General features: G+C 50.2%; 1 protein-coding gene across 1 annotated transcript in view; it reads left to right on the forward strand.

Moving 5' to 3' along the window:
* LOC135984063 (dedicator of cytokinesis protein 2-like) overlaps positions 1-21,706 on the forward strand; it is a 202,590-nt gene that overhangs the window by 89,830 nt on the left and 91,054 nt on the right. Inside the window, exon 20 of the mRNA XM_065598501.1 lies at positions 7,930-8,019. Coding sequence (XP_065454573.1) covers positions 7,930-8,019 — 90 coding nt within the window. The remainder of the gene's footprint in view (positions 1-7,929; positions 8,020-21,706) is intronic.

Here is a 21,706-nt window from a genome sequence, read left to right on the forward strand (position 1 = left end):
AAGAAAAAAGTGTACTGAAAAGCTTATCAAAACATGTTTTGCATTTAAGACTGATTTATAAAAGTTAATGAATTGAACTGATTATTTCTGGTCAGTGTCCTTCAGGATTTTAGAACTTTTAGATCTCATCCTCTCACACCTACTTTTTATTCATAGATTGGAAGAGGAAAATAAGCGTTCTTGCTTTTTCCACTCCCAGTTGTTTTCTTAACTTTGAATGAACTGGTCATTAAATGGAACTAGTCGAATAAACTGAAAAAAAGAAAATATTCTCTGCACTTGCAGAAGAGGCTACTTCTATCAAAAGCTAGTGTAGCCCTTCAACAAATTTTAGTTTGAGTTCTGAGTGAGTCACTTCCACCAGTTCAATGCTTTGACTTACTTTAAAACTTGAGAGCAAGCATGTACTGCTTAATATTCTTCTTTTGTATTTAATTTAAATGATTTTAGTATATTATAATTAACTTAGGCCCTAATATAGGTTGTCAATTTTAAATTTTAAATATTAAAAAATAAACTTGTATTTAATTTAAATAAAAAATCTGATTTAAATAAAATCCTCTGAATTTTTTAAAAAAATAATTGATTTTTATCTCTCTGGGCCAGAAGCACCATACTGGAGAAAACTGAGGTGAAGAGATTATAAGGGCCAATATTGCACAGGGATTGAGGAGTACGTTTCTGTTCTTTTTCGAGTATATATCCCTATGGGTGCTCCACTGTAGGATGCGCGCACACCCATGCACTCTTGAGTGGAGACTGTAAAGTCTGTGGGCCCAAGCCTGCACAGAGCAGCTCCTCGTGCTCCCATATGAGGCATGTAGGGAGGAGTGGACCTGCTCCCACTCACCTGCAGCTCGAGATAGAGCATTTTCCAGCTTCCCACCTTTCTCACTTATTGTGAAATGTTCTTATTTAGTTCTTTGGTTATTTTTGTCATTTTATTTTCTTTCAGCACAGTTGTGCTTTCAAAGGGGGATTACTCCTTTTTTCAGGACTTTAGTTAGTGCTTTGGCATGCCAGGTCATGCTGAAAACCCCACCTGGCATTTAAGCCTTGCCAGGCCTGCTACAGGTTTTTTACCTGCTAGCAACTCTAGCTGTCACCAGTGTCTTGGAGATACCCACATCCCATCAAAGTGCAAGGTCTGCTCAGTTTTTAAAGGCAGGTCTAGAAAGGATGGAGAGGCTAGGGTGAAGTTCCTCCGAATGGTACGATCCCTAGTTCCTGAGGGGTCTGCTCCCACCTCCCCGGTACATTGGCCTGAACATTTCAGGCCACTTTGGTGACTATTGGAAACCAGTTGGCAGCCCAAGAAACTAAACCTTCTAGGGAAAAAAAGCCTCTTTCACTTTCCAGAGAAATGAAAAAAATCTCACTCCTGGGAGACTGACTGCAACCGATACTGAGACATCAGTACTGCATAAGTAGTAGTTGTGTGGAGAAGTCTTTTATTCTCAGGGTAGCTTCTATCTCGGTTCCTTCTGACACCTCTCAGCAGTGTGATGTATACAGGACTACTCCCCGGGCTCTGTTACTGTTGCCTTCTTACAGTTCCAAGGTCAGAAAACCCCTCTGTTGACCTCTCTGGTATCACATTCACCATCTCCTCAGTGATCCATTTTTCCTGCTCTGGTACTGACTCGGACTTTGAGCATAGGCTATCATAGTCCCCCACCACCCTCCAGATCCTTTTCCCTGGAGTATCTTCTAGTCTCAGACGAACCAGAGTCTCCCCTACTAAGGTGGTCGGCTAGAGTTCCTTCTCTGGTACTGCCCCGCCAGCTGCAACATGACTCTTGGTTGGGCTTCCAACCCTTGGTACTGGCATTGATGCCTGAGGTCCCCCTCTTAACCCAGGAGAGGATACTTCTGACTCTGAGGTCTTGGTGCAGGGCTCTGCATCACACTCTCCTGAGTCCGTTTACAGAAGAAGACCTTCCGGAGCCCACCAAGCACCCTTGACATCGGGGATATGAATATTCTTGGGGACCCCTGGAACCCCTGGGAGCAATTCGGTGAACAGTTTTACAGGGTGCCAGCTAGAAACAAACCCCAACATCCACTGCATTATGAACAGGCACCATAGAGCATCCCCTGGTACCACGTGCCTTTGGTAATGAGAAAAACACAAGACGAATAAGAGCCACAGACTGAAGAAAACTCCCCTCCTTCAGCCAGGTCCTCTTCCTCTCCATATGAGGCAGTAATGCCACCACTGCCCTCTTACGTTGATGACTTTAAGGCTTTCCAGGACCTCATGAAACACCTGGCAGACTCCATCCAGATTCCATGAGAAGAGGTACAAGAGTCCCAGCACTCCCTGATGGACATTTTAAACATCACCCCCCCACAGCCCACCCGCTCCTGAGGGAAAGTTTGCCCTACCAATTACTGAGGCACTGTTATTGCCTGCACGTGCTCTATGGCAAACACTTGCCACCACTCAGCCAAACCTGCCAGAGGGCAGATAAAAAATATTCAAGTGAAGGGAATGGATCACTTCTTCCACCAGCCTGCCCCTCATTCCCTGGTGGTGGACTTGGTCAATGAGAAGCGTTACTAAAGCCAGGCTCATTCTAGACCTTTTCCTTTAGACAAAGAGTCCAAATGATTAGACCTACTGGGCAGGAGGAGCTACTCATTGGTAGCTCTTCAATTTTGAATTGGAAACCATCAGGCCTTGATGGCAAAATGAGTCTTTAGCAATTATTCTACGTTCACACACTTTATTGAACACCTGCCACAAAAAGACCAATTTCAGTCCCTCGTCTCTGAGGGTTAGTTGATTGCAAAAGCCTCCTTGTGGACTGTTCTCGGTGCTGCTGATACAACTGAAGACCTTGCCTTTGAACGACCAAAACTCCTCACTCCATATCCTTACAGATTCAAGAGCAACGCTACTGTCCCTGGGAATTTATGTGCCTCAACAAAGAGACATTTTAGCAGAACTTAAACTCCACAACGTTCCAGATTTTCCAATACTATGCACACCAGTCCTTTCCTAGCCCTTTGGAGCCTTTGAGGAAATTCAAACCTCAGAAAAGCAAACCACCTCCCTTTACAACTACCCAGTCTACACCCTTACATAAGGGATGGTTTTGATGCCTTGGTTGAAGGCGTTGAGCAACTTTTCCCCCAGGAACCTCTACTGTACAACTCTACTGTCCATCCCTCTTTTGGAAACTGACTGTTCCACTTCCTACCTGCCCGGGAGTAGATCACCTGAGACAAATTAGAGGAGGATATTAGAGGTGGTCAGCATGGGTTATTGCATCCACTTCTACTTTATTTATCCATCCCTGACCCTCTCCAAGGACCCTTATAAGGTGGTAAGTAACAGGATGGATTTGTCAAGAACAAATCATGTGAAACCAACCTGATAGCTTTCTTTGACAGGGTAGCAAGCCTTGTGGAGAGAGGGAAAGCAGTAAATGTGGTATAACTTGCCTTTAGTAAGGCTTTTGATCCTGTCTAGCATAATGTTCTCAAACAAACTAGAGAAATGCAACCTAAATGGAGCTACTATAAGGTGGATGCATAACTGATTGGAAAACCATTCCCAGAGAGTAGTTATCAGTGGTTCACAGTCATGCTGGAAATGCATATCAAGTGAGGCACCTCAGGGATAGCTTCTGGGTCTGGTTCTGTTCAATATCTTCATCAATGATTTAGATAATGGCATAGAGTGTACACTTATAAAGTTTGTGATGATACCAAGCTGGGAGGGGTTGCAAGTGCTTTGGAGGACAGGATTAGAATTCAAAATGGTCTTGACAAACTGGAGAAATGGTCTGAAGTAAATAAGATGAAATTCAATAAGGACAAATGCAAAGTACTGCACTTAGGAAGGAACCATCAGTTGCATGCATACAAAATGGGAAATGACTGCCTTGGAAGGAGTACTGCAGAAAGGAATCTGGGGGTGGATCACAAGCTAAATATGAGTCAACAGTGTAATGCTGTTGCAAAAAAAGCAAACATCATTCTGGGATGTATTAGCAGGAGTGTTGTAAGCAAGACGCAAGAAGTAATTTTTCCGCTCTACTCCATGCTGATTAGGTCTCAACTGTAGTATTGTGTCCAGTTCTGGGTGCCACATTTCAGGAAAGATGTGGACAAATTGGAGAAAGTCCAGAGAAAAGCAACACCAAATGATTAAAGATCTAGAAAACATGACCTATGAGGAAAGATTGAAAAAAATTGGGTTTGTTTAGTCGAGAGAAGACTGAGAGGGGACATGATAAGCTTTCAAGTATGTAAAAGGTTGTCATAAAGAAGAGGGTGATAAATTGTGCTCCTTATCCTCTGAGGATAGGACAAGAAGCAATGGGCTCAAATTGCAGCAAAGGCGGTTTAGGTTGGTCATTAGGAACAACTTCCTGACTGTCAGGGTGATTAAACACTGGAATAAATTGCCGAGGAAGGTTTTGGAATCCACGTCATTGGAGATTTTTAAGAGCAGGGTGGACAGACAACTGTCAGGAATGGTCTAGGTAAGACTTAGTCCTGCCTTGAGTACAGGGTCTAGACTAGATGACCTCTCAAGGTCCTTTCCAATTCTATGAGTCTGTGATTCTCCCAAGGAGCTCTTAAGGCAGGAGGTACAATCTCTTCTGCTCTTGGGGATGATCAAACCAGTTCTACACAAGTTTGTTGGAAGAGAGTTCTATTCCAACTATTTCCTAGTCCTCAAAGAAGATTAGGATGGAGACCAATCCTTGATCTCAGAAACTTGAACACCCATGTCCTTTTTTAGCACTTCAGAATGGTGGTGATAGCCATAGAATCATAGAACTGGAAGGGACCTTGAGAGGTCAGCTAGTCCAGTCCCATACATTTAAGGCAGGACTAAGTATTATTTATATCACCCCGACAGATGTTTGTCCAACCCGCTCTTAAAAATCCCCAATGATGGAGATTCCACAACCTCCCTAGACAATTTATTCCAGTGCTTAACCACTCTGACAGTTAGGAAGTTTTTCCTAATGTCCAACCTAAACCGCCCTTGCTGCAATGTAAGCCCATTGATTCTTGCAATTTAAACCCATTCCATCATAATTCCATCCCGAGATCCAGGAAACTGTTTCATCCCCTTTGACCTATTGGACGCCTACGTTCATGTAACCATCCCTCAAGCATTTCCCATGTTTTGTAATATGCTCAGATCATTACCGGTATGGAGTCCTCCCCTTCGGACTCTCTACAGCCCCAAGCCTCTTTACAAAGGTCCTCTTCTTGGTAGTTGCCTGCCTACATAGGTGGGGCATCACAGCATTCCCAGACGTGGACTACTGGCTCCTCAGGGGTTGGTCAGCTGTAGAGGCTCAGTTGGCAACCTCCAAGGGACTGCCCCTATTTCAATCCCTGGGTTTCTGTGTCACGCTGAAGAAGCCTGCACTGACTCCGGTCCAGAAGATAGAGAGTCTAGAGTAGCTCTGTTGAAGTCTAACTGCCAGCACCTGCTTGCCCAAGGAGTGGTTCTCTACTATGTCCAGTCTGATTTCGACAGTACAGTGCAGCCCACAAATAACTGCAAGGAGCTGCTTACAACTCTTGGGACACACATATATGCCTCCATGTTTCACATCTCATGTGTCTCAGGAGCCTTCTGACATGGCTAGGACTCTGTACACCCCAAACAGATATAGTCTCTCCAAACGCATCACGGTACCTCCAAAAGGCCTGGACTCTGTCAGGAGTGGAAGGAGTTCCCAGTGACGGTCTGCATGGGAACTCCATTCTCACATTCCCCACCCTCAAAGATCCTCACAACAGATGCCTCACTTTTGCAAAGGGGGGCTCAACACCAAAGGGCCACAGCCAGGGGAAGTAGTCTGCACAAAAGGCCATGCTCCACATCAACTTCCTAGAGCTAGGAGTGATTGGATATGCTTGCCAACACTTCCTTCACAGCGTACAGGGTCACTCCACCAGGTTAGAACTGGACAACAGGACAGCAATGTACTATATCAATCGGCAGGATGGAGCAAGATCTCAGTCCTTATATATAGAATTGCTAAAACTCTGGAACCAGTGCATTTCCCATCAGATAGAAATCTCAGCAGTTTTTCTGCCAGGCCTCCAGAATACAATTGCAGACTCCATCAGCAGGTACTTCCATCAGGACCACAAATGGGAGCTCAACGATCCTATTTTCCTCAGCACTGTCCTGGCCAAGACAAGTACTCAAACCTCCTTCAACTCTGTGGCAATGCCTCTCTGCCTTCCCTTCAGGAAGGATCTCCTGCCACAGAACTCAGGGACCCTGATCCATCCCAATTCCTTATCCTTAAACCTGAGAGAATGGTTCCTAGATGGCTCTTGGCATGGAGATAACCTGTCCAGTCAATTCTCCTATCTAGCTGGAAACCTACTACTTGCAAAACTTACCTTCAGAAGTGGAAATGCTTCCATTCCAGGTGTTCTCTTCACTCCTCTTCTCAAGCATAAAGAGCTCTGCTTTACAAGATCCTAGATAACTTGTTGGATTTAAAGCCACAGGGTTTATGAATGAGTTCAGTCAGAGTACATTTGGCCACCATTGTGGTTTTCCACTTGCCCACCAAGGGCTTCTCAGTTTTTGCCCATCCTCCTACGACCAGATTCCTTACGGGCTCATACAACTTGTTGCCTCCTGTACAGAGCCAGGGCCCCCAGTGGGACCTTAATGTGGTTCTCAATGACCTGAGGAAACCCCCTTTTTGAAACTATGGCTACCTGCTCTCTCCTCCACCTCTCCCTCAATATTTCATTCTGTATAGCCATCACTTCAGCTAGACAAATGGAAGAACTGGGTGCTCTCATGGCAGACCCACCATTTGCTACTTTCTACAAAGATGAGGTTACACTACGTGTTTTGATAACTGGGCCTACACATTTACTTTAATTGTAAGGTGAACTGGTGAAAAGTAGGTAAAGGTTATCACAACAGTTCCCATTCTAGCTTCCTCCCTAAGGCCTCTTTGGAATACCATATTAACCAGGAAATCTGTGTACCAGTGTTCTGTCCAAAGCCTCATGCCTCCAGGGAGGAAACCAGCCTATCTACATTAGATCTTAGTAGGGCTCCCGGCTTCTACCTGCGCAGGACTAAGACCTTCAGGGCCTCTCCCAGACTATTTGTATCTTTTGCAGAGAGGATGACATGACAGTCCATTTCCACATGAAGACTGACAAAGTGGGTCTTGGGTTGCATCTTAATGTGCTGTGAGACTGCTGGAATACCACCTCCTCACAGAGTGACAGCAGACTCCACTAGGGCTCAGTCCACATCTATAGCCCTCGTGAAAGATGTTCCCATAGTTGAACTCTGCAGGACTGCAACTTAGTCCTCTGTCCATACTTTGCCAAGCATTACACTGTCTTACCTGCTTCTGGAGCTGACATGTTTGGTGACACAGTCCTCCACACTGCCTTGGAGCTGCTTCCTCAGCATCCACCTCCGTGTTCAGTTACTGCACAGGTATCGCCTATGGTGGAGCACCACAGGGACATGTACTCAGAGAAGGAGAGGTTACTCCCCTGTCCAGTAACTTGAGTTCTTTGAGATGTTTTGACCCTATGGGTGCTCCACCTCCCTCCCTCCTCCCTCTCTGCTGCAGAAACTCCGGCTTTGCAATTGAGAAGGAATTGAGTGGTGACAGGGCCGTGCCTCCCTATATGCCCTTGTATGGAAGCACAAGGAGTTGCTGTGTGAAGACTTGGGCCCACAGACACTGCTGTACTGTCTCTAGTGAAAAGCAGACAGGCCTGTGCTCATCCTATGGTGGAGCACCCACAGGGGCAAAACATCTCGAACTCAAGTTACTGTACACGTAAGTAACCTTTTGCTTTTCTTTCCTTTGGGCTGAGATGGCATTTGGGATGGGTCAGGGATCATACTAGGGGTTATCACTCAGGCTCCTACTCTTCTTGTGTCTCCCCCAGTTCCTTCAGGACACCCTGGATGCCTTGTTTTCAATTATGATGGAGAATTCAGCCACGGATGTCTATGATACACTCATCTTTGATGCCCTAGTAAGTAGGTTCCTGTTTCCCCCTGGCCAGACCCGGAACCCCTCTACGCTCCCACCAATTGATCTATCTACTGCCAAACTTGTTCAGTTGTTTACCCTCTCATTAGCTCATTCTCCCATCTCTACACAAATCTCCCATCTCTACACCAATGGAAGGCAGTGCACTTTATTCTCTGCAGCAGTGGGCAGTTCTGACCCAGCAGAGGAACTACCAGTAATGTCCAAAAGAAATTCCTCAAAAACAGGCAAGATCACAGACTGGGAGAAAAGACTGAGGAGACTCTTGAGATATCTAGCACAGGATTTGGTAGATAAGCTGGAGGTAGATATGCTGGAGGGTAGGAATAGGATACAGAGGGACCTAGACAAATTGGAGGATTGGGCCAAAAGAAACCTGATGAGGTTCAACAAGGACAAGTGCAGAGTCCTGCACTTAGGATGAAAGAATCCCATGCAATGCTACAGACTGGGGACCGAGCAGCTAGGCAGCAGTTCTGCAGAAAAGGACCTAGGGGTCACAGTGGACGAGAAGGTGGATATGAGTCAACAGTGTGCTCTTGTTGCTAAGAAGGCTAATGGCATTTTTTGGGCTGTATAAGTCGGAGCATTGCCAGCAGATCGAGGGACGTGATCGTTCCCCTCTTTTCGGCACTGGTGAGGCCTCGTCTGGAGTACTGTGTCCAGTTTTGGGCCCCACACTACAAGAAGGATGTGGAAAAATTGGAAAGAGGCCAGCGGAGGGCAACAAAAATGATTAGGGGGCTGGAGCACATGACTTATGAGGAGAGGCTGAGAGAACTGGGATTATTCAGTCTGCAGAAGAGAAGACTGAAGGGAGATTTGATAGCTGCTTTCAACTACCTGAAAGGGGGATCTCACAGGACCAGCAAGGTTGAGTTTTGTTGTAGAGGTTGCTCTCCCTGCAGAATGAGTGCTGACTCCAGTGCCCCAGAGCGGCACTAAGATGTGTAGTGTTGAATCACATCACTCTATTCAGTAGGGAGCATTTTCCCTTCCCAGCCAGTACTTGCCCTAATGCCTTAGTGCAGTGCTAGGGGCACTGTGCTCCAGCAAGTAGTTTGAGTGACTCAGTAGAGGGTGCTTACTCCTGTGTCAGGACTGAGTCCAGTACCACAGCAACAAGGTTCTGAACAGTAAGAGTCCCAGGGCAGAATGACTGCCGTGTTCCCATCTGAGATGGCTGGTGTGAGCAGTGGGGGGAATGAGCTGTAAATCATAGAATAGAAGGATAGAAGTCCAGGGCTGAAGGGACCTCAAGAGGTCATCTAGTCCAGTGGCTCTCAACTTTTCCAGACTACTGTACCCCTTTCAGGAGTCTGATTTGTCTTGCACACCCCAAGTTTCATCTCATTTAAAAACTACTTGCCTACAAAATCAGACATAAAAATACAAAAGTGTCACAACCCACTAGTACTGAAAACTTACTGATCTCATTTTTATCATATAATTATAAAATCAATTGGAATATAAATATTGTACTTACATTTCAGTGTATAGTGTATAGAATATAAACAAGCCATTGTATGAAATTTTAGTTTGTACTGACCCTGCTAGTGCTTTTTATGTTGTCTGTTGTAGGCAAATATTTAGATGAGTTGATGTACCCCCTGGAAGACCTCTGCATACCCCCAGGGGTACATGTACCCCTGGTTGAGAACCACTGATCTAGCCCCCGCACCCACGCTGAGGCAGAATTAAGTATACATAGACCATCCGTGACAGATGTTTGTCTAACCTGCTCCTAAAAACCTCCAATAACAGGGATTCCACAGCCTCCATAGATAATCTGTTCCATTGCTTATCTATCTTTAGAGTTAGAAAGATTTTCTTAATATCTAACCTAAATCTTCCTTGCTGCAAACTAAGCCAATTACTTCTTGTCCTACTCTTGGTGGACATGGAGAACAATTGTTCTTCTTTGAATGGATTCAGATGTGTATTCCACTCAGGTATGTGCATATGCAGTGTACCAGAGCCAGAAGTTTTTTGCAGCATTACCTATTGTCAAACTGGTTCTCACGTCTTGAGTTACTGCAGGCAACCTCAGGGCAGACTGCTGGGAACCAGGTCACAGATCCCAAATTGGTTATGAGTTTTATACTTAAATTTCACCAACCAATTATCAACTATAAACTCCTCAGGCACTATAACAGCCTAACCATGGAGTGACAGTCCTGTTGGGCACTCGAAACTGTCTCACCTACCTTTGTGATAGGTGGTCCCTTACACCAAGAATCATAGTAATATTCAGGTTACTTCCAGTCCCAAAGGACCAGTCACTTACCACAGGTCAGTTGCATCTTAGATCTCACACCAAAGACAATGCTTGTAGCCAGGGCTGCCGAGAACGGGTTCGGGCCCCTGTGAAAAAAAATTTTCGGGCCCCCCAGCAAGGGCGGACTGGCTAAACAGGGCCGATGGGGGGGGGGGGGGGGGGACTGGGCCGGCTTCTCCTCCACCCCCCAGTCAGCCCTGCTTGTAGCCAATCCTATAATAAACTATATTAAGATTTATTATATAGGAAAAGGAAATAAGTTATTTACAGGATTAAAGCAAGTAAATATATATGCACACAAATGATTTCTAATCTTGCGTTTCAAAAGGTAATAGAAGCTTCTGTAATAAGCAAGCTCTATGTGTTCTTTAGGGCTAATCCAGGCTAAGCAGCGGGGGATCCTTTGCTTATGCCCAGAAACCTTGCCCACTAGAGTCCAAGCAGCACAGAGATATAGTTCCTTCTCGGTAGGGGTTTTTATCTCTCTCCTCCCTTGTACTCTTAGCTGCCAACTCAGCTGAGGGGAGGAATTCACTTGCATGACTCATCTTCATGGTGTGAGGAGGGCAAAACAACACAATGCCTTTTCTTCTCTTTAATGTTCTACAATAGTCTGTCTGGTGTTGATGAACCTTCCCTGTTGGGCAGGATGTAACACCTGCTGGAGACCAGCACTTCACACTAGTTAATGTCTCTCTCCTATCTGGTGATTTACACAGCTTCAGAGGCTCCCAACACAACCACTCAACTATTACCTTACGATATCAGATACAGATGTTATAAGTCGGATTAATGCAGGCAGCAGTTCACAAGCATTCAGTCAAGTCTAAACACTAAACACATTCTTATCATTCTAATACTTATTCTAACAATACTAACACACAGGTGAGCCAGACTGATTCGAGGTATGTATTTGTCAGTTTTTCATACTGGCATGGGGACCTTGGCATAAGCTGACACCTGGTCTGCCAGTGTCACACTCATCATGGCAGTGCCCCACACCTCCTCGTAGTACCACCCTAGTCCCCCTCAGTTCCGTCTAATGGCCAGTGGCCACAGTCAGAATTCCCCATGTAGTTCTTACTTTGTTTTGCTGCTCATAGCTAGTTTAGCTTCTTCCTGAAAATAGTTTGTAATAAGTAGCAGTTAGTACCTGTAGTTAGGTTTTATTTAAAGCTTTCCAGTTTTTTATTTAAGAGTTACTAGTTGGGCTTAGTGGGATGTGGAGCACGGACGGCATGCAGCACTTTACAGGCTTCAAGCACTGCCTTTTGTGTCGGGTTACTAGTTGTAACAGTGACCCCGACACACGTTTTCTTGCACCTCAGTGAGGGACACATCAAAGAGAGGTGTAACATCTGCCACACCTTCAAAAAGTGAGCGGAGATTGCCAGGGATCTGTTCTTCCAGCAGGACCTCCTTGAACAAGCCATGAGGCTTGCTTTGGCAACGAAACCAGTGCCAGATAGCTCTGTCCATCCTCATTTGTCCACCAACCTTGCGGAAGCCCAGGATAGACCGCTGGACTCTGACTCCTCTCCAAGAAGGAGAGGTGGTTCATCCTCTCCTGGGGTTCCTCGCAAGACAACCCAAAAGATGGAAAGAGGTCGTTTTTCGAGTGCTTGCTCATATCCATGCCAATCAGGTGTGTGCGCACCGCATGCACAGTTCGCCGGAAGTTTTTTCCCCAGCAGCATCTGTCGGGTCACCTGGAGTCACCCCTTCATGGTGCTGCATATAGGGCCCCGCTGCCTCTCCAGTTCCTTCTTACCCTCAGTGACAGGTCGTGGGAGCATTTCATCTCTCGTGTTCAACAAGCGATCCTCTAGCGTAGTTTTCTGTAAATAGTTAGTTTAAAAAAAAGTTGTTAGATATTTGGACTTGGGGTATGGGGGGGTGTTTCCCTCCCCCATTTCCTGTCCCTCTCCTGGGCCCAGGGCAGGCCTCGGACCCAGGGGTTTAAGCCATGTGGGGTTTGCCAGAAGTCTATGCCCAAGGGCGACCCACGCTTGGCTTGTCTAAAGTGCTTAGGGGAGGTCCTATCAAACGGACAGGTGTAAGATCTGTAGGAGTTTTCGCCCCCCGCACGAAGAAAGAGATTCAAGTTACTGCTAATGGAAGGAACTCTCCACCCTCAGTCTGAGTCGAGCCCCCTGGACATTCAGCGTCGGTGCGCAGCACGCCGGCTTTGGTCCGGGAGGAGCTGAGGAACAACTCTGGGGTCAGAGACCCTCGGCACCGGCACTCCCCAGCGCCGAGCATGGCGCAGGATCAGTCTCGGCACCGCTCACGGTCTCCAGTCTCAAAGAAACAGCACAGGAAGAATGATAGAGGGCACTCTCCTTCCCGTGCGAGGGAACGGGAACCACCCAAGGGAGAGTAACTGATGCAAGACCGCACTTCCCCTCCAGCTCAACAGTCGGCACCATTGACTCCTGGCCCACAGGAGGGACCGTTGAGTTCAGTGCCACTGGGGAGCCACAGGTGGAAGATTTGGACCTCCTTTCCACACCCAAAACTTATGAGGCGGCGCAGGACCTGATAACTCTGACAGGTCCACACTCTCCCGATCACAGTTTTACGGCACCGGTCCCGAGTCCCCAAATGACTGAGGCCACCAGTGAAGTCCAAGGGCAAGCCGGCTATGACTCGGCAATGGTCTCTATCGCCCCAGCACCGGTCCCCGGCACTGATGGGCATAGTGCCACCATGGTCTCCGCATGCGGACTCATCGGCGTCCGAATAAGACACGGACTCATGTGTGTCCTGGAGAAGCCGGCGCCATGGCTGCTGGCACTCCCAGACAGCGGGGATGACTCAAACTCAGTGGCTCTTCTGGATCTGGTGGCTTACCAACAGTCCCAGGGGTCTGCCTCGGCACATTCCTTTTCTACTGGCTCTAGCGCCACAATCGGTACCACGCCCGGCACCCAAAGCAGGACCAGCGCCGCACCCGGCACTGTACCCGGCAGCACCGTACCTGGCACTGTGGCTACGATCAGTACCACGGAAGGTACTGCAACCAGCGCCATGGCCGGTAGCCTGGCCGGCACCAACCTGGACTCCGATTTGGGGCCAGAGCTGTAGCATTTTGAGGAGCCAGTTGGGCAAGAGGGGCACTCCGATGTTCAGGGCTCCTAATCATCGCCAGATGAGGCAGTGGCAGGAACATCCTCGGAGCCTCCCCGTCCCGACAGCAGAGCCCACCTTGAACTTCTGGGGCGGGTCGCTCAGAACCTCAGGACACAGATGGAAGAGGTCACCAAGGTGTCAGACCCAATGGTGGACTTTGTATCTCCGGCAGGATCTAAGAGTGTGGCCCTTCCCCTGATAAACACCATTCAGGAGAACACACAAACTCTGGCAAACACCATCCTCTCTGGCTCCTACAGCTAAAGGAGTTGAGAGGAAGTACTTTGTGCCCTCCAAGGGCTACGAATATTTGTTCACCCACCCCCATCGGACTGGTTGGTGGTGGCGGCTGTCAATGAGAGGGAGGGGCAAGGGCAGCAAGAGCTTACTCCTCGAGCTAAGGATGCAAAGAAGCTGGACCTCTTCGGGAGAAAGCGATACTCCACCAGAGGGCTCCAGCTCCAGATCGTGAACCAGCAAGCGATCCTTAGCCATTATAACTTTAAGTCATGAGATGCAATGTACAGATTTTTGGACCTTGTCCCACGGACTCTAAGCCGGAATTCTCAGCTCTAGTGGATAAAGGCAAGACGGTCGCCAGGACGTCGCTGCAAATGGCGTTAGACTTGGTGGACTGCAATGCGAGTGATGTCCTCGGGCATCACAATGTGCCGTTGCTCATGGCTGCAGGCCTCGGGCCTTCCCGGGGAGGTCCAACAGACAATCCAGGATCTCCCATTCAAGGGGGCCACGTTATTTTCAGAAAAAACAGACTCGAGACTCCACAGTTTGAAAGACTCATGAGCCACTCTGAGATCACTGGGGCTGCACATGCCTGCCACCCAACGTAGACAATTTAGGCCTCAGCCCAAGACATGACCATACATGGGGCAATCTAGGCAGGACCGGAACCGCAGGCGACCTAGAAATCAGAACCGCCGTCGCCAACCCCAACCCCTGAACAACCGGGGATCTGGGTCGTCCAGGCAACCACCAGGCCCTATGCAGATCTTTTGAGGATGCACCCGAGGGCGTTATACCAACCTCCCAACTGGATCCTTCTTTCCCATTTTCGGCACGTCTGTCCCATTTATACCGAGCATGGTCCTAAATCACCTCAGACCGTTGGGTCCTCTGCACAGTAGAAATGGGATATTCTCTCCAATTCTCTTTCTTCCCCTTCCCCTTCCCCTTCCCTCTCAGGGACCCTTCTCATGAGCAACTCCTCATCCAGGAGGTGCAAACCCTCCTATCAGTGGGGGCTGTGGAGGAGGTTCTGCTGGAGCTCAGGGGAAAGGGTTTTTACTCCTGGTATTTCCTAATACCGAAAGCAAAAGGCGGGCCGCAGACCAATTTTGGACCTGCACAATCTCAAAAGGTTCATGAAGAAACTAAAGTTTCGTATGGTCTCTTAGACCACTATCATCCCGTCCCTGGATCCAGGAGATTGGTATGCCGCCCTTGACTTGAAGGACGCATACTTCCACATTGCAATAATCCTGCCCCACAGGCGCTTCTTAAGGTTCGCAGTTGGGAGTTCCCACTACCAATTCACAGTATTACTGTTTGGCCTATCATTGGCACCTCAGGTGTTCTCCAAATGTATGTTGGTTGTGGCCGCTTTTCCGAGGAACAGGCAGGTTCAGGTATTTCCATACCTCGACGGCTGGCTAGTCAAGGGCTGGTCCAGAACACAAGTGGATCAACAGGTCACTCTCATAAGATCCACCTTCAGCACATTGGGCCTCCTCCTAAACACTCAAAAGTCAACGCTCACCCCAACTCAGAGAATAGAGTTCAGAGGGGCGGTGCTAGACTTGAGACAGGCCAGAGCGTTCCTACCTCAATCCCGCTTCCAGGCCATTGACGACATTATACAAGACCTCCGGACCTTACCATGGCAAGGAGTTGCTTAAAACTCCTAGGTCACATGGCATGTTGCATGTATATAGTGCCACATGCAAGGCTCAGACCTCTCCAAGCTTGGCTGGCATCTGTGTATCACCGAGTAGACACATAGTGGTTACCCTTCCCAATGCTACTGGAGTTATCAGTGAACATTCCAATCACTCTACCGCTAGTTCTGGACCTCATCACTCAACATCACGGAAAGCTTCAGTACTCCAATCTCGAGTCTCTCCATCTCTCGTCCTGGAAGCTGCATGGTTGAACCCGCTAGAGCTCACTTGCTCAGACCCAGTTAGAGAGGTTCTTCTGAGCTACTTACCTAGCCAACTGGAAAAAATTCGCGATTTGGTGCTCGCAGAGCCATATCCCTCCGACACAATTGTCCCCTAATCTTGGTCTACCTCCTAAAGTTGAAACAGCAGTGCTTGTCTCACTCCTCGATAAAGATTCGCCTGGCTGACATCTCAGCTTTTCACCTAGGAGAGCATGGCCGCTCCATCTTCACTAACCAAATGGTGCAGCGGTTCCTCAAGGGGTTGGACAGATAATATCCTCATATTCGGCGCTTGAGACCTTAACTTGGTACTCTTGAGGCTGATGGGGCCTTGTTCGAGCCCCATGACATGTTTACCTCTCTACCTCTCCTATAAGGTGGCCTTTTTGGTTGCAATAACATCAGCCAGAAGGGTGTTGGAGCTCAAGGCTCTCGCATCTGACCCTTCATAGACCATGCTTTACAAAGATAAGGTGCAACTGCGACCTCACCTGGCGTTCCTCCCAAAGGTGGTCTCGAATTTCTACACTGACCAAGACCTATTCCTTTCGGTCTTTTTCCCGAAACCCCATGCCAATAGCTGTGAGCAGAGGCTCCGCTCCCTGGATGTGCCACGTGCACTAGCATTTTATATTGAACTAAGCCATTCCGCAAGTCAAACCAGCTGTTTGTTGCGGTGGCAGACAGGATGAAAGGCCTCCCAGTGTCCACACAAAGGATATCATTGTGGATCACATCCTGTATCTGGGTTTGTTACGATCTTGCAAAGGTCCCTGCCCCCACTCTGACTGCGCACTCCACCAGAGCTCAGGCATCTTCAGCAGCCTTCCTGGCCCAGGCACCGATCCAGGACATATATAGAGCGGCTACATGGTCCTCGGTCTACACCTTCACTTCCCGTTATGCCATCACCCAGCACACCAGGAACAACGCAGTGTTCGGCAGGGCTGTGCTTCAGTCAGCGATTCTATGAACTCTGACCCTACCTCCTTGGTAGGGCTTGAGAGTCACCTAATTCGAATCGATATGAGCAAGCACTCAAAGAAGAAATGGTTACTCTCCTTCTCTTGTTTGTTGTTCTTCGAGATGTGTTGCTCATATCAATTCCAAACCCACCTTCCTTCCCCTCTGTCAGAGTATCCGGCAAGAAGGAACTGGAGAGGCGGTGGGTCGGCAAGGCCCTATATGCGGTGCCATGAAGGCGCAACTCCAGGGGGCTCCAGAGCCGACCCGACAGATGCTGCTAAGGGAAAAACCTTCTGGCGAACTGTGCATGTGTCGTGCACACACCTAATTGGAATGGATATGAGCAACACATCTCGAAGAACAACAGTTCTTCTTCGAGTGCTTGCTCATATCCATTCCATTAGGTGTGTGCGCGCCGCGTGCACGATCGTCGGAAGATTTTCTACCCTAGCAACACCGGCGGGTCGGCTGTGGAGCCCCCTAGAGTGGCGCCTTCATGGCGCTGAATATATACCCCAGCCGACCCGGCGCCCCCTCAGTTCCTTCTTACCACCCCTGACGGTCGTTGGAACTGTGGAGCGCGGCATAGCTGTTCTCCACTCTCCCTAGCTTAGTTATTCGCAGTTATAGTCATAGTTATAGTTCTAGTGTTTATAGTTAAATAGTTAAATAGTTTTTAAAAGTTGTTCTAGTTGTTATAGTAGTTCAGGGGATTAAGGGGGTCGTCTCCCCCTTTCTCCCCCGGCCGCGGGGCCGGGCTCATGCCCAACGCTCCCGGCTTCAAGCAGTGCGCCTCCTGCGCTAAGCCTATGCCCACGAGCGACCCGCACGACTCCTGTCTGAAGTGCCTGGGAGAGTCCCATCAAACAGATAAGTGCAAGATCTGTAAGGCCTTCAGACCAAGGACCAAGAAGGAGCGGGACTTTCGGCTCCGGCAACTCCTGATGGAGGCGGCACTTAGTCCGGACGCTCCATCTACAAGTCAGGCCACGGCACCTAGCGCCTCGGTGCGCAGTGCCCCGGCGGCACCGGCCATGCCGACCACGCGAGTGGCGTCGGACAAGCCTCCCCGGCACCGGACCTCGTTGGCACCGCAAGCACAGCAAGTGCCTCGGCGCCGGTCATTATCCCCGGGGCATAAAAAAGCCCATAAGACGGGGACCTCCGTGCCGAAGACGCCGGCTCCCCCAGTGCCGGGGGTAGAGCCGCGTCCGCCGGTGGAGCACCGGAAACAGGTGCCTCCAGCACCGTCGACTCCGGCGCCGAGGCCGTTGAGTCCGGTGCAGATAGCGTCTCCACCGAGACCGGCGGTGATACAGTGCCTCCCGTCGACTCCAGAGACCTTCGCGGCGGCGAGAGACTTAATAGCTCTCACGGAGCCGGCACCGCCTCAACCACCGGCACCGACGGCACCGTTGACTCGCCCGGTCCAGTCGAGGGGGAAACCTGCCTTGATGCGCCCTCCATCGCAAGGGCTGGAACCTCGGCACCGGTCCAGGTCCCGAAGCAGGTCCCCACGCCGCTCGCAGTCCCGGCGCCGAATATCACCTCGGCACCGGTCGTACTCGCGGCCAAGATCTTCGTCGCGGCACCGCTCTACGTCTCGGCACCGCTATGATCGTCGGCACCGATCAACGTCGAGACGTAGTTCTCGGCACCGCTCCGGTCGACGCTCGACGTCGAGAGGCCGCTCCCGGCACCGGGCATATTCCAGGTCCTCGTCGAGGTCCAGATCCGACTCCCGGCACCGACGAGGTCATCGGCACCGATCGCGGTCCCGGCACCGTTCGCCGGCACCGCGTAGAGATAGATCATCTCCGAACCGGCACCGTGCGGCACCGCAGCCCACGGGAATCGTCTCGACTCTCTCGGCACCGCCATGGCCATCGAGATCGGTGTCTCGCTCCTCGGAGGACCTATCGAGATCGGCATACCCCCCTCAGGGGCAAGCTGAGGAACAGGACTTGGGCCGTTGGCAGGAGATAACAGAGGACCATTCTCATGGCCCATCTCACTGGTCGTTTTGGACCCCGTGGGCGTACCATCAGGCGCAAGGGGCTCCAATAGCTTCGACCTCTCGCTCAGGTCACTCCGTTAGAAGGGCCCCGGAGTCCACCATCTCTCGGCCTCCGCCAGGGGGCATGGAGGCTTCCGTGTCCGCACCACCTGACGCCCTGGACCCAAGCGCAGGTGATGCTCCGGCCCAGGAGCAGGGAGACCAGGACCCTCCCTTGGATCCTGTACCACCGGAGGCATCTTCCTCTTCCTCTCCGGATGAGGCAGTGGCGGGCACATCGTGCACAGGTCCACCTCCAATAGATCTTCGGGCTCACCAGGATCTCCTGCGTAGGATGGCCCGTAATATGGACCTGCAGGCGGAGGAGATAGTGGAGGTGCAGGACCCCATCGTGAATATCCTCGGAGCGGATGCCCCATCGAGGGTGGCGTTACCCCTGATCCGCACGATACAAGCCAATGCAACTACGATATGGCAAACTCCTGCCTCTATCCCACCCACAGCGAGAGGGGTGGAAAGGAAATACTTTGTTCCGTCCAAAGACTACGGGTACTTGTATACCCACCCCCAGCCGTGTTCACTGGTGGTGGCATCAGTGAACGCAAGGGAGCGCCACGGTCAGCAGGCCGCAGCGCCCAAATCGAAGGAGGCTAAGCGCCTTGATTTGTTCGGCCGTAAAGTTTACTCAGCCGGAGGGCTGCAACTTAGAGCGGCTAACCAGCAGGCGCTCTTGAGCCGCTATAACTTTAAGTCCTGGAACTCTATGGGGAAGTTCAAGGAGTTGGTTCCCCAAGAGTCCAGGGAGGAGTTTGGAGCCCTGGTAGAGGAGGGTAAGAAGGTGGCTCGGACCTCCTTACAGGCCTCCTTAGACATAGCGGACTCTGCTGCGAGAACCCTGGCCTCAGGTATCGCTATGCAGAGGATCTCCTGGCTCCAGGTTTCGGGTCTGCCTCAGGAACTGCAGCAAACCCTGCAGGATCTGCCCTTCGAAGGACAAGGGTTGTTTTCAGAAAAGACGGACTCTCGCCTGCAGAGCCTCAAGGACTCCAGGACAATCATGCGTTCCCTGGGGATGCATGTTGTGGGCACTCAGCGCAGGCCATTTAGGCCGCAGCCTCAGCGCTTCTACCCCCCCCCGCCTCGTCAGAGACAGGACTCGGCCCGGAGGCGAGGGCGAGGTGGTAGACGAAGGTGGACCGGCCCTCAACCCGGTCAGAACCAGGGGCCACCTAGACCACCTTCAGGCCCCAGGCAGAACTTTTGAAGGTGCGGTCGAGGACGGCGCCCCAGTCATCCCCCAGGATCCAGCCCCCTCCTTTCGGGATCGCCTTTCCCATTTCCACCGTGCCTGGTCCCTTATAACTTCGGACCGTTGGGTCCTTCGCATGGTGGACAGGGGATATGCTATCCAGTTTTCTTCAATCCCCCCCTCCTCCCCCCCTTCCCCGTCCCTCTTCAGGGACCCTTCTCACGAGCAACTTCTTATACAGGAAGTTTCCACGCTCCTTGCTATGGGGGCCATAGAGGAGGTTCCAGTGGAGTTAAGGGGCAGGGGATTCTATTCCCGTTATGTAAGCAGAGTCAGGATGAGCTCTACCCTGACATCTGGTGGTGAATTATGGCGAGTGTGGAAAAGAACTCCAGGGGCTGATCTTGTTTGCATAGGCACACCCACTCGCCTGGCATGAAACAACAGCAACTCAAAGTGGTTACTTTGGCTGGTGTGGGATCCCCAGTTTCTTTGTTATTGGGGCAGGAAGAATAAAGTTTTGTTACCCTGATTCTGTGAATCAAGGGCAGTGAACCTGTTGTATGACAGAAGGACTGAGTGAGTCCATCACCATTACCTAAGTAGCACTTGCTTGACAAGGGGCATGGGTTACAAAAGCCAGTGAATGGAGAGAGGATGGGGACAGGTATTTGTACCTGATGGTATGGCCCCCTCCCCGAGGGGTTGAAACACCAATTGCACTACCTCCTCTCTCCACTGTTGAATGTCAGAGCTAACTTTGATTCCATTAGAAGTCTAATTACAGACTGCTGAGCTGAATTCACTTTGGGCCAATGGTGCACTAGCACTGGGGCTCCCCTACTATGAGCTGAAATCACAAAAGAGCTGAGATCACTGAGGCTGTGCTAACTAGTGGGGGAGCCTGAAGCTATATTGCTAAGCGGCTGGCGAAGCAGCTAGCAGAGTGGAGCCTCATGGGGACGGTTGGAGCGGAGCGGAGCGGAGCTGAGCTGAGCGACTCACAGGTCGGTGAGCAGGGCGGAGCGGAGCCTTGTGGGAGCGGCCCAAGGAACGGCTGAAGTGGAGCAGAGCTGAGTGGCTCACAGGTCGGTGAGCAGAGCGGAGCAGCTACCAGAGCAGCTCGTGGATGGCGGGAGCGGCTCCTGGGACAGCTGGTGGAGTGGAGCGGCTCGTGGAGAAGGCTGCGGCGGAACCCCACGGAGAGGCAGCCGGTCAGCCTTGGATCACGTAAGGTGCCCCTTAACACCCTGTGTGCCTCCCCCCCCCCCCCCTGCTTGAACTCTGGGGCTGCACTGACCAGGGACAGAGACTTTGGGGGGTTGTTGGACTTTGGGGACTTTGGTGATCCTTGGGTTGCTGGACCCAAGAGACTTTGGGGGGTTGTTGGACTTTTGGGACTTTGGTGATCCTTGGGTTGCTGGTTTCAAGAACCCAAGGGAAAGGACACAGCCCAATTTGCTGGGGTGAGTTTTTTTTGCTCATGAAGCCTGTTTGTGGTGTTTTTCCAATTTAACGCTGATGTTGTTTACCTCATGTTATTAAACATTTTCTGTTACACTCAGACTCTGTGCTTGCGAGAGGGGAAGTATTGCCTCTTAGAGGCGCCCAGGGGGTGGTATGTAATTGTCCCAGGTCACTGGGTGGGGGCTCGAGCCGGTTTTGCATTGCGTTATTGAAACGGAACCCCTAGATACAGAACCCGGCCCTTGTTGCTGCCAACTTAGATGGGCAGAAGGGTTACAGTTACTTCCTCATTCCCAAGTCCAAAGGAGGTCTGCGACCCATCTTGGACTTGCGCGGACTCAACAAATTCGTAGTAAAGTTGAAGTTCCGCATGGTCTCT

Source organism: Chrysemys picta, chromosome 5 (assembly GCF_011386835.1).
Source record: "Chrysemys picta bellii isolate R12L10 chromosome 5, ASM1138683v2, whole genome shotgun sequence".
In the NCBI taxonomy this organism is placed as follows: Eukaryota; Metazoa; Chordata; order Testudines; family Emydidae; genus Chrysemys; species Chrysemys picta.